General features: G+C 37.6%; 1 protein-coding gene across 4 annotated transcripts in view; it reads left to right on the top strand.

The window, feature by feature from the left end:
* Positions 1-14,806, top strand: part of AKAP11 (A-kinase anchoring protein 11) — a 51,794-nt gene that overhangs the window by 12,147 nt on the left and 24,841 nt on the right. For all 4 annotated transcript variants that reach the window (XM_061434491.1, XM_061434490.1, XM_061434489.1 and 1 more), the window contains exons 3-5: positions 5,775-5,891; positions 8,749-8,796; positions 10,313-10,447. In XM_061434491.1, the coding sequence (XP_061290475.1) occupies positions 5,775-5,891; positions 8,749-8,796; positions 10,313-10,447 (300 nt within the window). The remainder of the gene's footprint in view (positions 1-5,774; positions 5,892-8,748; positions 8,797-10,312; positions 10,448-14,806) is intronic.

Genomic DNA, 14,806 nt, shown 5'->3' on the forward strand with positions numbered 1-14,806 from the left:
CAGAGATTGGGATATATGTAAATAGTGATATGAAATCATGGAGACAATAAACATTATTTCCCAAAGATCAAAATCTCTCCCTATTTCTTCTCAGTAGTTTTCTTTCTTCTTCTTCACAATATAAGCATCAGGTGTGACTTTTCTTACATAGCTTTAGCTTTACCTCAAAATATTACTGTTCACTGATTCACTCAGCAGATATAAACTTGAGTGCTGCTAGTATGCCTGGCCCTAGGCTAGGTAGCAGGTGGAAAATAAAGAGCGAGCAAATGAAATGCGATTTCTGATGCTTCCGGGTTTCTAGTCTGAGGAAGAACCCTCTCTCTTTTCCTCTCGTGATGATTTTGTTACCCTTTCATTCTTGACATTTTTCCTGACTAACGCTGTGGGGGTGTCACTTGATGAAAGGGAGAATGAACACTGGAGGACGGTTAGCAGTCTTTGTCAAACCTTTTTTTAGCTTCATCTCTTACATTATATGACACTGTTGACAAGTCCTTGCTTGATAAATGGTCTTTGACTTCTTGCATTGTAGCTTTTTCTCGCTCCTCTCTTATAGTAGCTCTTGTCTCTCTGCAGATCTTCTTTCCAGCTTCTCATTGTTTGTGTTCTTAAAGCTGCTAGGCCTGCTTTTTCATTTAGCTATTCATTTCTTCAGAGATCTAAGAAATGTTTGCGTTTGACTGCTAACTGGAATAGAGTGGTTGTCGAAAAAGGTGCCTGTAAAGTTGGAAAACAGAAAGTAAACTTATTTATTTTATATTTTTTATTGGAAGATAATTGCTTTATAATATTGTGCTAGTTTCTGTAGTAATTATATTTTTAAGTAATATGCCCCTTGTGTTTTCAGGGACCTTTAAACTTAGTAGGTCCCCTTTTTAATTTGAAAAAAGAAACCTGGGTTCTATCCCTGAGTCAGGAAGATCCCCTGGAGAAGGAAATGGCAACCCACTCCAGTACTCTTGCCTGGAAAATTCCATGGATGTAGGAGGCTGCTGGGCTATAGTCCATGGGGTTGCAAAGAGTTGGACACGACTGAGCAACTTCACTTCATAGTAAAAACTATTTTCTGTGTGTTTTTACTTTTTGTAAACTATAGGTATATTATAGTTTTTTCAGATTAGCCATTGGATCCATAGCTTTAAATTAGTAATTAAATTGTACTGATTGCTTTAAATTAATATTAGAACTAAGAAATGCACATATACAGAAAATATAGTAGTGAGTGACCATGTACTCCAAGCATTGTACTACCTATTTAATTTGAATTCACCAGTGTATTCAGCCACAGCCGAAACTTCATACTGTTAATATTGTTATTTAGCAACCCACTCCAGTACTCTTGCCTGAAAATCCCATGGATGGAGAAGCTTGGTAGGCTGCAGTCCATGGGGTCGTGAAGAGTCGGACTTGACTGAGCGACTTCACTTTCACTTTTCACTTTCATGCATTGGAGAAGGAAATGGCAACCCACTCCAGTGTTCTTGCCTGGAGAATCCCAGGGACGGCGGAGCCTGGTGGGCTGCCATCTATGGGGTCGTACAGAATCGGACACGACTGAAGTGACGCAGCAGCAGCAGCAGCAGCCCATTGTTTATATTAGACACATGATAAAATTCTGGTTTGAATTCTCTTGAATATTTGGAAACCCTTTTAGATAGAAGTATATGAATCTAAATCTTATATACTTTGTATGTGTGTTCTGTATGCACAGTACAACTTTTGACATTTTTTATTTCAAAAGGTCTGTGTGTGTGTGTGTATTATATGTATTATATATATAATATATATATAATATATATATATTAGCTGAAAAAAACTTCCCTGTTGGCTAATGTGGAAATTGGAAACGTATACTCAGATTTTCTAGATTTCACCTTACTTTGCATTAAAGGTAAAGAGATACTTTGAATATTTATTGGGAATCAGGGACTATGAGAACCAGAAAGAACTGCACTTTATATTCCATTAATTTTTTTCTAACATTTTATTATGAAAATTTCAAGCATATAGAGAAACTATAGTACACCCATATGTAAACCTACATACCAACCACCCCTATTCAGCAGTTAATATTTTTGTTTTATTTCTGTGTGTATTTAATTTTTGGCAGAACCATTTGAAAATTAATGGTCTTTATTTTTTTTAAAACTACAATTGATTTACAATATTGTGTTAATTTGAGGTGTAGAGCTTCAGATTCTTTTCCATTATAGGTTATCACAAGATGTTGAATATAGTTCCCTGTGCTATACAGTAAATCCTTGTAAAAGTTAACATTCTTGATGTTTCATCACTCCAAACATGATCACATTCAAGAAAATTAAATATAATCCCTTATATCTAATACCCAGCCATACTCAGATTTCCTTTATTACTCTGAAAATGTTTTTTATAGGCCATCACCCACCCCACTTCCATTTTGGGTTCAATGTAGGCTCCTATTGCATTTGAGCTAATTGCATTTGATGGTTATGACTCATGTTTTTGAGGAGTGGTTCTGAAAGAGCTTCTCTTCTTTTTCTCTGTTTTTAAATTCAAGACTGACTGGTTGAATGGGCCAGGCCAGTTTCTTGTACAGTGTTCCACATTCTGCATTTGTCTGGTGGTTTTCTCACAGTGCTATTTAACTTACTCTTCTCCCCTCTCTATATATTTCATATAAACTAGAAGTTAGGTGTAAAGGCTTAACTTAGATTCAAGTTAAAAATTTTTAGCCAGGATACTAAAGGGTAGTGAGAAGACAAAATTGCAGGTTTTCCTAATGATTAGTGATGCTAGAATCGATCAGTTGATTAAGGTAGTAACTGTTGTCCATTTTAAAAGTGTTTCTGTTTTTTAGTTAGCAGATAATCTATGGGATGATACTTGGTGGTGTGCAAGCATCTTGTTTTTTCAACTTTCATTAACACTTTTGGCATCCCTTGATGGTCCTTTCCTGCAGCTAGTTCCTGAAAGTTGCAACATGGTGATTATCAGTTTTCAGATGAATGATTTGGTGGAATAGTCACCTTACATGGATGCTAGTAGTTTAAATTTATTTGTGTTGCTCTGGAAGCATTGATTTTAAAATAACTATGTTTTCTTATCTTTTATTTATTTGCAGTCATTTATTTATTTATTCACTCGTTTATTTAAGTTGCTCAGATTGCCCCAGACTTGGTCCCTATAAGCCCCTTCAGGCAATGCCAAAGTCCTTTTGTCTCAGGCTTATAATTCTTTAATTGCTTCCTTGCTTTCTAGTATAAGACTGACCCTGTTTCTGCTTTACCTTCCTCAGACCTGGAATGGGCTCTTTCTCCACAGAACCTTTTGATTTTAGAAATCAAGATCTGGGTACTAACTGTGACTGTTGTTCTTTTACTGTCAGGAGTTTATGTTGATTGCTTATGTTCAGATTTCACATTTCATATTTTTTCCTTTTTTAAGTTCATGTTCATAATTTAGCCTGAAAATTTCCACTCATTAGTGAAAGAAGAATCATTTAAAATTTTGAATATTCAAATATTGGGGGGAAAAGCAGTACAGTGAACACCACATCTACTCTTCACTTAGATTCACCCTGTTAACATTTTACCAAACCCATTCTATCTGCATGTGTATATATGTACATACACACTTCCCTTTTGAAACCAAATAAGAGTAGGCTACAGACATTATTTTACTTCTCGTTTTCCTCTGCTAGCATGCTTCTCTTAAGAACATCAGCATTATTACTGTCCTTCAGAAAATCATTAATTCAGTAGCACAGTCTTAACGTGCAATCCATGCATAAATTTCCCCAGTTGTCTCAGTATCCTTGTGATTTTCCCCTTGCCTCTCATCTAGGAGTCAAGTAAGGTTGACATTCTCTACTTAGGTATTGTATCTTTTTGATCTCCCCACCCCCGTCAGCTCCATCTCTGGTCTAAATTCTTTTCTCATGATGGCAGATCTTTGGAAGAGTTTGTAGCGCTTATCTTGTAGAACATCTTCATATTCTGAGTTCACTTGTTTTTTCCTTGTGGTTAGGTTCAGTAGGAACACCTCACGGATCATGTCATGGTCATTCTAGTGCTTCAGATCAGAAGGTGCATCTTTTTAAGGCCAGGCTTGACCAGATAGTTAGTTACCCTTAACTGCCTTAACTCTGATAAACCACCAGTTATCTGCAGCATAAAGACACATAATCCCTTTGTAATTAATACTCTTAATAAGTAATCTATAGGGTGATGTGGCAAAACACTATCTTGTTCCCCAGTAGCTTTTAATCTGGTAGATTAGGATACATTGATAGTCCTTTCCTGAATCAGTAGTTATATTGGGAGTTACAAATGGAATTTTTAAATTTTGTCATTCTGTTCATATTTGTTAGCCAGCCTTCTAAGGTAAGGTAGCACAGTCCTCCAACCCCTACCCTTTTATCTGTCTCTCTTAATGGGCTTGTAGTTTCTTTTAAAACTCAGCTGTCGTACTCCATTACCATCTGTATTCTTTTGATGCTTAGATTATCCCATATTTGGCCAGTTGGAATTCCTTCAAGTGCTCTTCAAGCTTCTGTGTTCTTTTGAGACACTTTCTTCCATTGTGTCACAGTAAGACGTTCAGCTGCACTTCATAAGTTTCCGCCTCTGACCTGGAATTCCTTTACTCAGAGAACTTCTAGTTCTTTTAATTGGTGAATGGTATTTAATTGGTGAATGGTAAATACCATTCCAGGAGTTTGTGTGCTGGATTTGCTCATTGCTCTTAAGGGTCATTGATTCTATGATCTATCAATGGAAAAAATGTAGTACAAACGTTTAAAGAGCCCTGAGTTCATATTGAAAGTTCAGATTTAACATTACATTTTTTTTGTTAATTGCTTTGATTTCATATTTGCATCTTTTCTCTTTGTTTGAGTTCATACTGTATGTGAGGTACTGAAATCTGGGGTAATAGATTGAGTAAAGGACAATTACTTCAGTAATTTGGATTAACAGGTAGGAAAGACATACATACAAAAGCAGTAATTATAATACATTGTGGTATAGATTAAATGATCTTAATGTGCAAACAATACAGTAGGAAGTTTGGGAGAGCTTTATTACGACTAAGGGGTGGGAAATCTTCACAGGTCTTGGAATACATAGGATTTCTACAGGGGAACATTAGGGAATAAGGACATTTTTGCCAAAATATCAGATCAACAAATCAGAAGGGGAATAAGGTAGAGAGAAATTAATGTTCTCTTTATATCCAACTATAATATTCATTTATGAAATTTTCCTCCTCCTCTGTTTCTTTGCACTTATGACATCCTTTTCTTTCAAATCTGGAATGCCTTCCCTCTTTCATCATACTGCTGCTTTAAGAACCCTGAAAAGCCTTATTTTGGGTTCTTACCTCTTTGATTTTTCCATCCCCAACTTCGCTATGAAATTAATCACATTGTTAGCATACCTTACTGTAAGCCCCCCCATCATCATCTTATGAATTGTTGCTTCTGTTCTTCCAGTGACTTGGAAATCAGGTGTGCAATCTGCTAGGTGTCAGTGCAGGGTGGAAGGGAGAGGGCCTGGCTGAGGGCCTCACGTCTCTCTAGGTTGAGAGCCTGGGGCTGTTGTGTGTTGAGCATGTGGAGTTCTGCTTCAGCCTTTTGTTCTTTCTTTCTCTCAGTTGAGTTGAGTTCTGTTACATCAAAAGGTGCCCACTGAATATTCTCTGGAAAGTTACGGACTCTCCATTTAATCCATCACCAGGTTCTTTTACATTGTCTTAGAATTAAGTAAATTAAGAGTATCTTTTGTTTTCAGAGCTTCAATGAAGATGTGTTCCAGTCTGTGAAGTCTTTATTGCAGAGCGAGAAGGAACTATGCAGTGTATCAGCCGAGGACTGTTTGAAGCAGGATGAACATGCCAATTTGACTGAGGTTTGACGGATTACGCTCTATACCCTTTTCTAATACAGCACAGTGTATTTTCATGTATCTTTGTAGGACTACGTGGTCTGTTTTTAAATGCCTAAAATCTCTGCACATTAATTCATGTGTGAGAAGTACCTGTTTTAAGTACCTGCTATGGTGGCACTAGTGGTAAAGAACCTGCCTGCCAGTTCAAGAGACATAAGAGATGTGAGTTCAGTCCTTGGGTCAGGAAGATCTCTGGAAGAGGGCTTGGCAACCCACTCCAGTATTCTTGCCTGGAAAATCCCACAGACAGAGGAGCCTGGCAGGCTACAGTCCATGGGATCGCAAAGAATCCCACACACCTGAAGCAATTTAGCACGCACACACAGCATAGTCATCTTAGTGTATTATAATGCACACATTTAATTCAGTGCACAGACATTACTGACCACTCAGACACACAGCTGTGTATTAAATGATTTCTACTATGTTCAGTAATTGGGACTTACATTCTGAAATTTTCTACTCTGAAACAAAATATATACTTATTTTTAATACTCATTTATTGGTTGTTTAAATTCAGTGCTTTGATTCAAAAATGAAATAGTGATATATTTATTTTGAAGTAAGATATTTGCCACTTAAGGATATGATATACTACTTGCTCACCTTTTTCTCTGTTGCGTCAATGTTTCCAATCTTTGTTTGAATTTATTACTATTAAAAGGGGTAAAGTTTTTTTCTACAATATATAACCATAGTCCATCTATACATTTATTTACCAAAGAAGAGAGACAGGATATTGGGGTCATTGAAGCTCAAAACTGATAAATATGTTGATTAAAGATTCTTTTTTGAAATCAGGGTTCTAATAAAAATATTGGTTATTATTTTGGGTATGGTTTTCTTTCATATTCCTTGAGAAACTGTTTGAAGTAGCTGCACAGGATGGCGAGCACGGCTTTCAGGCCTCCAGTGGTTCTGACCCGAGCCTCTTCTTTTTGTGTGAGCTCGGTTCTCTGGCTCTTGGCTGTTCTCCTGTTTGTTATCCTTTATTGTTTTATTTTAGTCGAGCCAAGCCTCTCCTGATCTCCTCAGCTGTTGCCAGGCATGACAAGTCTTCTGTGTCCTCTGCCCTCAACCGGGGTCCCAGCCGCCTCTCTCCAGTGGTTTACTCAGTGCCCTCTGAGCCCACATTCCTTAAGCACTGCGAAATGCAGTGCTCTGCTGGCACCTTCAGACCTCCATGCCAGCTCATTTTCTCTCTTGTATTCAGTTAAAGGAAGCTTAAAAGAATAGAAGGAATTTCTGTCTCATGTTAGGGCATATATATTTCCGAAGTATCTTTGTTGAAGAAAGGAAGCTTGTTATTTGAGTGTCTCTTTGTTGTTGAGTGCCTGCGATATGCTGGGCACTTTCCTCCACATTCTCTTATTAGCCCTCACAACCATGGGAGAGGAGTCGTGTTGCCTTAAGATTTGTACGTAAGGAGACAGGTTCCTACAGGTTAATGACTTTACCTGGACACCTGGAAGTTAACTGTAACATTTCTGTGAAGGCAGTACTCATAATTAATGAGAATAAAGATTCTGCAACAATCTTAAGATTCTGACTTGCTTTTGAGTCATCAGAAAGATGTCAAAAGTATATTGAGTGTTGCTTTGTATTTTAACTATGCTGTTTTCCATTAATTCTTGAGAATTGATTATCTATATTGTTGCCACTTATTTCATATTTTTAGTCATAGAACTTACTTGGTAGACAGTTACTAGTCTAGCTTCAAGCAGTCAAAATTTCTTCTTATGATGTCAAAGACAAAGAAATATAAATTTTTAAAGTAATGATACTCAGGTTACAAAACTGTACATATTCCATATAGAAAAATAAGAAATACTGAAAGTATTAAAAAAAAATGTCATTAATCCTGTAAGTGAGGAAAGAAAAAACCATAGGGGGGCAAAAGTAGAGAAAAATAAGATCACTTATAATTCCATCATTAAAAGTTAATCCCTCCTTATAATTTGGTATATTAACTTCCAGAATTATTTTCCTGGTGTATATTTTTAAAAATAAGGTTGAAATTATGTGTATAGTCTATATCATTTTTCTATAATTTGTCCTTTTTGCTTAATAATGTGACATTTCTTCAGACCATTAGATGGTCTTTAAAAATTTAATTTCTATAAACTTTTGTAGAGAAATCTCCATGTAAAGGTATTGAAGGAAATAAATGTGATATCACAGAGAGTCAGTCAGGAGGTACCTTGGGAGGTTCCCAGGGAAAGCCTCTCTGTGGAGGTGACGTTTAGGTTGGAACTAGAAGAACAAGAAGCAGCTAGACAGGTAAACATCCAAGGAATAGGGGTCTGGGTTGAAGGCACCACTCTGAAGCCCTTAGGCAGGAACAATCAGGCGTGTCCTGGACCCAGCGAGGGGGCCCATGTGTTTGAATGAAGGTGAGGGAAAGTTGAAGCCACCAGCTAAGCCGGAGCCTTGGGACCTCCATTAGGACTCTGCATTGAGAAGCTTGGAAAGGTTTTGACAGGGAAATGACAGGATGGTTCCTGAGGCAGGTAGGAGAGGACTGGGGTCATGCCGGGGAGAAGTGGCCACAGAGGCTGTGGAGAGAAGAGACATGTGCTTTATGTTTGAGGGTGAGGATTGAATTTGCTAATGAGTGGGTGTGGGAGAGGTTTGGGAACCCCAGTTGGAGCCAGACCTTTGGTGAAAAACCTTTGTGATAATCTTTGAAAAAATTAATCATCTTGCAGCAGCATTTTAATGCATTGTGTGCTTTGCTTTCTGTTTCTCAGCTCTGTCAACAATGTAATTGAGACAAGACTTAAAAATTTTAATGGACCTTTATTCCTTTTTTATTCAGGTCACATTTCTAGGTTTTAATGAAGAAACAGATGCTGCTCATATACAGGTACGGTCGATTTATTGAACTGGAAAGGGACATGAGAGATTATTTGAAACAAATTTTGAGAGCATGGAAAATTTGCTCATTAGCCTTAAAGTTACGTTAAACTCTTCTGTTATCATTCCTATTTAAAGTTAAAAGATGACATTTTGAGGTCACCTTTTGAGTGTGTCCTCGACATTTTCACTTTTAGTGTTTTCGCTGAGTGTTTCTGTTACGGAAAGCAGTTTCAGGTCAGGGGACCACAAAAGTCATTTATCTGAGAAGGTTGCAAACCACAGGCTAACTTTTCTGCATCTGTCATAATGTAGAATGGAAGATTTATTTTTTATTTCGATGGTTTTTATAATCTAACTTCAACAGTCATATTATTATGTTTTTAATTGAGAAAAGAGTTAAATTTGTTAAAGTAAGAGTAAATTTGTAAAAAATAATGAAGAACCAGTGTAAAAATTGTAGCCTGTTTGATTTAGGTAGGTGTTTCTAGAGGCACTGACAGTTGAGATTAGGATCAGCAAAGCAAAGCTGCACACTTAGGTGAAGAGGAGTGGAAGCTCGGGTAGATGTGATAGGGGTACTTTCTTTTTCACCTTGTACTGCTTCTTAAAACTTGTGCTTGTTGTGTTTCCTTTTGTGTCAGTAAAACATCTGGCAGAAGCAGCAGCACTAGCACTGCATTGTTTGCAAAGGTAATGCGTATCTGGTGATGAGAAAAGAAACCTTTGCTGTGTGTCTTGATTGTGCCCTTACCTGAAGGAAATAGTTTAGACAGAGGGCACAAGAGAAGATATAGTTGCGAGAGCGTAAGGCTGAAAAGATGAATCCAAAGTTATTTCTTTCATACTCCACTTCCTCTTTAAGAATGACTGATAAAACCATGTTTATGAAGGAAAGTACTATATGAATGGTCAGAGATGGTAATAATTCTTGCACTGGGCAAAACAGTTACATAAAAGGGGCAAATGGAAAGAAAAACAGGCGTTTTTCATTACATCTTCATAAAATTTTCACTAAAGGGAAGAAAGGCAGAAAAATAGACTTGAATTATACAAATATGTAACTTAACCGCCAAAGAACTGTAAAAGCAAGAATCCCATTTGAGACATTTCATGGTTAAACTTGAGGACTCCAGATTTGACATTTGCTGCTGAAAACTATTAAATGCCTCCTTGTTGTTGATGTGTGAGGTACCATGTGAAATCTTGTTACAGTTTGGTATCATTATGTTTAAAGTGCTAAAAAAATTGTCAATTTTAAAATATTTTAGTACATTTTATTTTTGAGTTTCTAAACAATCGATGGTGGTCAATAAACTGCAAGTGTTAGCTATTATGAACTGGAAAGTTTACTAACTAGTAGGCTTTAGCGTGCTGCAGTCCACGGGGCTGCAAAGGGTCGGACATGGTTGAGCAACTAAACAACAGTAACAAGTAGACTTTATGATTTTAGTTCAGGGCCACAATATAAGGGATTTAAAGTGTTATGCTACAGTGTTATTTATTGTGTTATTGCTTTACATTAGGATTTGGCTGCAGTTTCTTTGGAACTCCCAGATCTTCTGAACTCACTGCACTTCTGCAGTCTAAATGAAAATGAAATTATTTGTATGAAGGATATAAATAAGTCATCAGATATAAACAGTGATCCTCTAAACCAGGTAACTTTTATATATTATTTCTAATGAGTTTTTGTTGGCACATTTTATAAATGACTTTTAATTTAGCATTGTAGTTCACTCGCTCAGTCCTGTCCGAATCTTTGCAACCCCATGGATTGTAGCATGTCAGACTCTTCTGTCCTCCATGATCTCCTGGAGTTTGCTCATATTCATGTCCATTGAGTTGGTGATGCCGTCTAACCACCTAGTCCTCTGCCTCCCGCTTCTCCTTTTGCCTTAAGTCTTTCCCAGCATCAGGGTCTTTTCCAGTGAGTCAGCTCTTTATATCACATGGCCAGAGTATTAGAGCTTCAGCTTTAGCCATCAGTCCTTGCAGTGAATATTCAGGGTTGATTTCCTTTAGGACTGACTGGTTTGATCTCCTTGCTGTCTGAGAGACTCTCAAGAGTCTTCTCCAGCACCAAATTAGAAAGCATCAGTTCTTCAGTGCTCAGCTTTCTTTATGGTCCAACTCTCACACCTGTATATGACTACTGGAAAAACCATAGCTTTAACTATATAATATAGGCCTTTGTCAGCCAAGTACTATCTCTGCTTTTTAATATGCTGTTTAGGTTGGTCATTGCTTTCCTTCCAAGGAGCAAGCATCTTTTAATTTGATGCCTGCAGTCACCATCTGCAGTGATTTTGGACCCAAGAGAATAAAATCTGTCACTGCTTCCACCTTTTCGCTTTCTATTTGCCATCAAGTGATGGACCGGATGCCATGAGTTTTTTTTCTATTGTTGAGTTTTAAGCCAGCTTTTTCACTCTCTACTTTGACCATCTTTTGGGTTTGCCAGGTGGTGATAGTGGTGAAGAACCCGCTTGTCAACGCAGGAGACAAGAGACTGGTTCAGTCCCGCATGGGAAGCTCCCATGGAGGAGGGCATGGCAGTCCACTCCAATGATCTTGCCTGGAGACTTCCATGGACAGAGGAGCCTGGTGGGCTACAGTCCATAGTTGCAAAGAGTCGGACACAACTGAGACTTAGCACCCACGCAGGAGACTCTTTTCTTTAGTTGCTTTTCATTTTCTGCCATTAAAGTGGTATTATCTGCACATTGAGGTTGTTGATATTTCTCCTAACAATCTTAATTCCAGCTTGTGATTCATCCAGCCTGGAATTTGGCATAATGTACTATGCATATAAGTTAAATAAGCAGGGTGTCAATATGCAGCCTTGACATATTCCTTTGACAGTTTTGCACCAATCACTTATTCTTTGTCTGGTTCTTTTGCTTCTTGACCTGCATACAGGTTTCTCAGGAGACAAGTAAGGTAGTCTGGTACTCCCATCTCTTTAAGAATTTTCCACAGTTTGTTGTGATCCACACAGTCAAAGGCTTTAGTGTAGTCAGTGAAGCAGAAGTAGATATTTTTCTGGAATTTCCTTAGTTTCTCCATGATCCAACGAATGTTGGCAGTTTGATCTCATGTTCCTCTGCCTTTTCTAAATCCAGCTTGTACATCTTGAAATTCTCAGTTCATGTGTTGCTGAGGCCTAGCTTGAAGGATTTTGAGCATAACCTTACTAGCATGTGAAATGAGTGCAATTATCTGGTGTTTGAACATTCTTTGGCATTGCCCTTCTTCGGAATTAGAATGAAAACTGACCTTTTCCAGTCTTATGGCCACTGCTGCATTTTCCAGATTTGCTGGCATATTGAGTATAGCACTTCCATAGCATCATCTTTCAGATTTGAAACAGTTCAGCTGGAATTCCATCACCTCCACCAGCTTTATTCATAGAAATGCTACCTAAGGCCCACTTGACTTCACACTCCAGGATGTCTGACTCTAGGTGAGTGATCACACCATTGTGGTTATCTGGGTCATTAAGATCTCTTCTGTATAGTTCTTCTGTGTGTTCTTGCCACCTCTTCTTAATATCTTCTGCTGCTATTAAGTCCATACCATTTCTGTCCTTTTCTGTGCCCTTTCTTGAAGTGTTTGCTTAGTATCTTCAATTTTCTCAAAGAGATCTTTAGTCTTTCCAGTTCTGTTGTTTTCCTCCGTTTCTTTGCATTGTTCATTTAAGGCCTTCTTATCTCTCCTTGCTATGCTCTGGAACTGTGCTTTCAGTTGGGTATGTATTTCCCTTTCTTCTTTGCTTTTTGCTTCTCTTTCTTGCTCAACTATTTGTAAAGCCTCCTCAGACAACCACTGTGCCTTCTTGCATTTCTTTTTCTTTGGGATAGTTTTTGTTACTGCCTCCTGTACAGTGTTAAAAATCTCCTTCTGTAGTTCTTCAGGCACTTTCTCTACCAGATCTAATCCCTTGAATCTATTGATCACCTCCACTGTTTAATCATAAGGGATTTGGTTCACTGAATCAAATCAAAATGGTTTTGATTTGAACCACTGAATGGTCTAGTGCTTTTCCCTACATTCTTCAGTTTAAGCCTGAATTTTTCAATAGGGAGCTGATGATCTGAGCCATAGTCAGCTCCATGTTTTGCTTTTGCTGACTATAGAGCTTCTCCATCTTTGGCTGCAGAGAACATAAGCAATCTGATTTTGGTATTGACCATTTGGTGATGTCCATGTGTAGAGTTGTCTCTTGGGTTGTTGGAAAAGGGTGCAGCATGTTCTCTTGACAGAGCTCTGTTAGACTTTGCCCTGCTTTGTTTTGTACTCCCAAGGCCAAACTTGCCTGTTACTCTACTCTGGGTATCTCTTGACTTCCTACTTTTGTATTCCAATCCCCTACAATGGAAAGGACATCTTTTTTTGGTGACAGTTCTAGAAGGTCTTGTAGGTCTTCTTAGAACCAGTGAATTTTAGCTTCTTTGGCATTAATGGTTGGGGCGTAGACTTGGTTTACTGTGATGTTGAATGGTGTGCCTTGGAAGCGAACCAAAGTCATTCGGTCATCTTTGAGGTTGCATCCAGTTACTGCATTTCGAACTCTTTCATTGACTATGAGGGTTACTCCATTTCTTCTAAGGAATTCTTTCCCATGTAGTAGATACAATGGTCATCTGAATTAAATTCGCCAATTCCTGTCTACTTTAGTTGACTGATTCCTAAGATGTTGATGTTCAATCTTGCCATCTCCTATTTGACCACATCCAATTTACCTTGATTCATGCACCTACATTTCAGGTTCCTATGCAGTATTGTTCTCTATATATCTGACTTCACTTTCACCACTAGACACATCCAAAACTGAGCACGTTTCCACTTTGGCCCCTGGTCTTCATTCTTTCTGGAGCTATTTGTAGTTGCCCTCTCCTGTACCCCAGTAACATATGGACACCTTCCGACCTGGGCAGGCTCATCTTCTGGTGTCATAACTTTTTCCTTTTTTATAGTGTTGCTGGGTTCTCCAGGCAAGATTATTGGAGTAGGTTGCCATTGCCTCCTCCAGTGGACCACATTTTGTCAGAACTTTCAACTATGACCTGTCTGTCTCGGGTGGCCCAGCATGGCATGGCTCATAGCTTCATTGAGTTACGTAAGCCACTTTGCCACAACAGGCTGCAGTCCATGAAGGGGTTAATTTAGAGCATTAAATTTTAAAATGCTTGGGTGAAGTTTCTTTTTGTTTAATACCATAAACAAGGAAATACAATTCATAAGAAATCAAACTCATGAATCTTTGAAATCACTGAAGGGTAAAATAATTTTGGTCATAGCTTTAAATTAGATTTTCCATGTGTGAAGCTCCATAAGTGGTATGTAAGACATATTAATTTTTTTCTGAAAATTGATTATTTCTGGATTCTTGAATTTTTACCTGTGTGTAAGTCATATAAAATTTTCCCTCTTCTTTCCAACTCCAAATTTATGTAAATATTGAGCTGTATCTTTTAAAGAATATACTTTAACTCATTTTCTGGTTTAAAAAATTTCATGTTAAATCAGTACCTAAAGATGTGTTCTTTATTTATTTATAAGCAAAAATGTCACCTTTCAGTGAGGTCACTAGTATCATAATATTGAACATTTAGTTCTTTACTAAGTGTTAATTTATTGATAATGCACCAAACAAAAATACATTGCATATTTTCCCTCCTAAAAATTGAATCAGTAGGTTTAAATTTAGGTTACTTATTCCTTCAAGTGTTATAGACTACTGTGTTTTTTATGAGATTTACAGATAAAAGTAGAACTGTGCTCATTTCCTTCATTAGATTCTTCATTTATATTTACTTTGTTTTATTTATGAGAAGAGGTGATCAGCTATTTTATCTCATTTCTAGCCTTTTGAACAAGTCATTTGTCAACATTTGTCTTTTAATATGTATGGGAAAGTTCAGTTGACTATTTTTAATCAAAGCTATAAACCTTGGAAATTGAAATACTAGGGGAATTTAGGAGAAAGGAAGGGACAGTTCTTTTATGATAGAAGA

The sequence above is a fragment of the Bos javanicus genome, chromosome 12, assembly GCF_032452875.1.
Source record: "Bos javanicus breed banteng chromosome 12, ARS-OSU_banteng_1.0, whole genome shotgun sequence".
Lineage (NCBI taxonomy): Eukaryota > Metazoa > Chordata > Mammalia > Artiodactyla > Bovidae > Bos > Bos javanicus.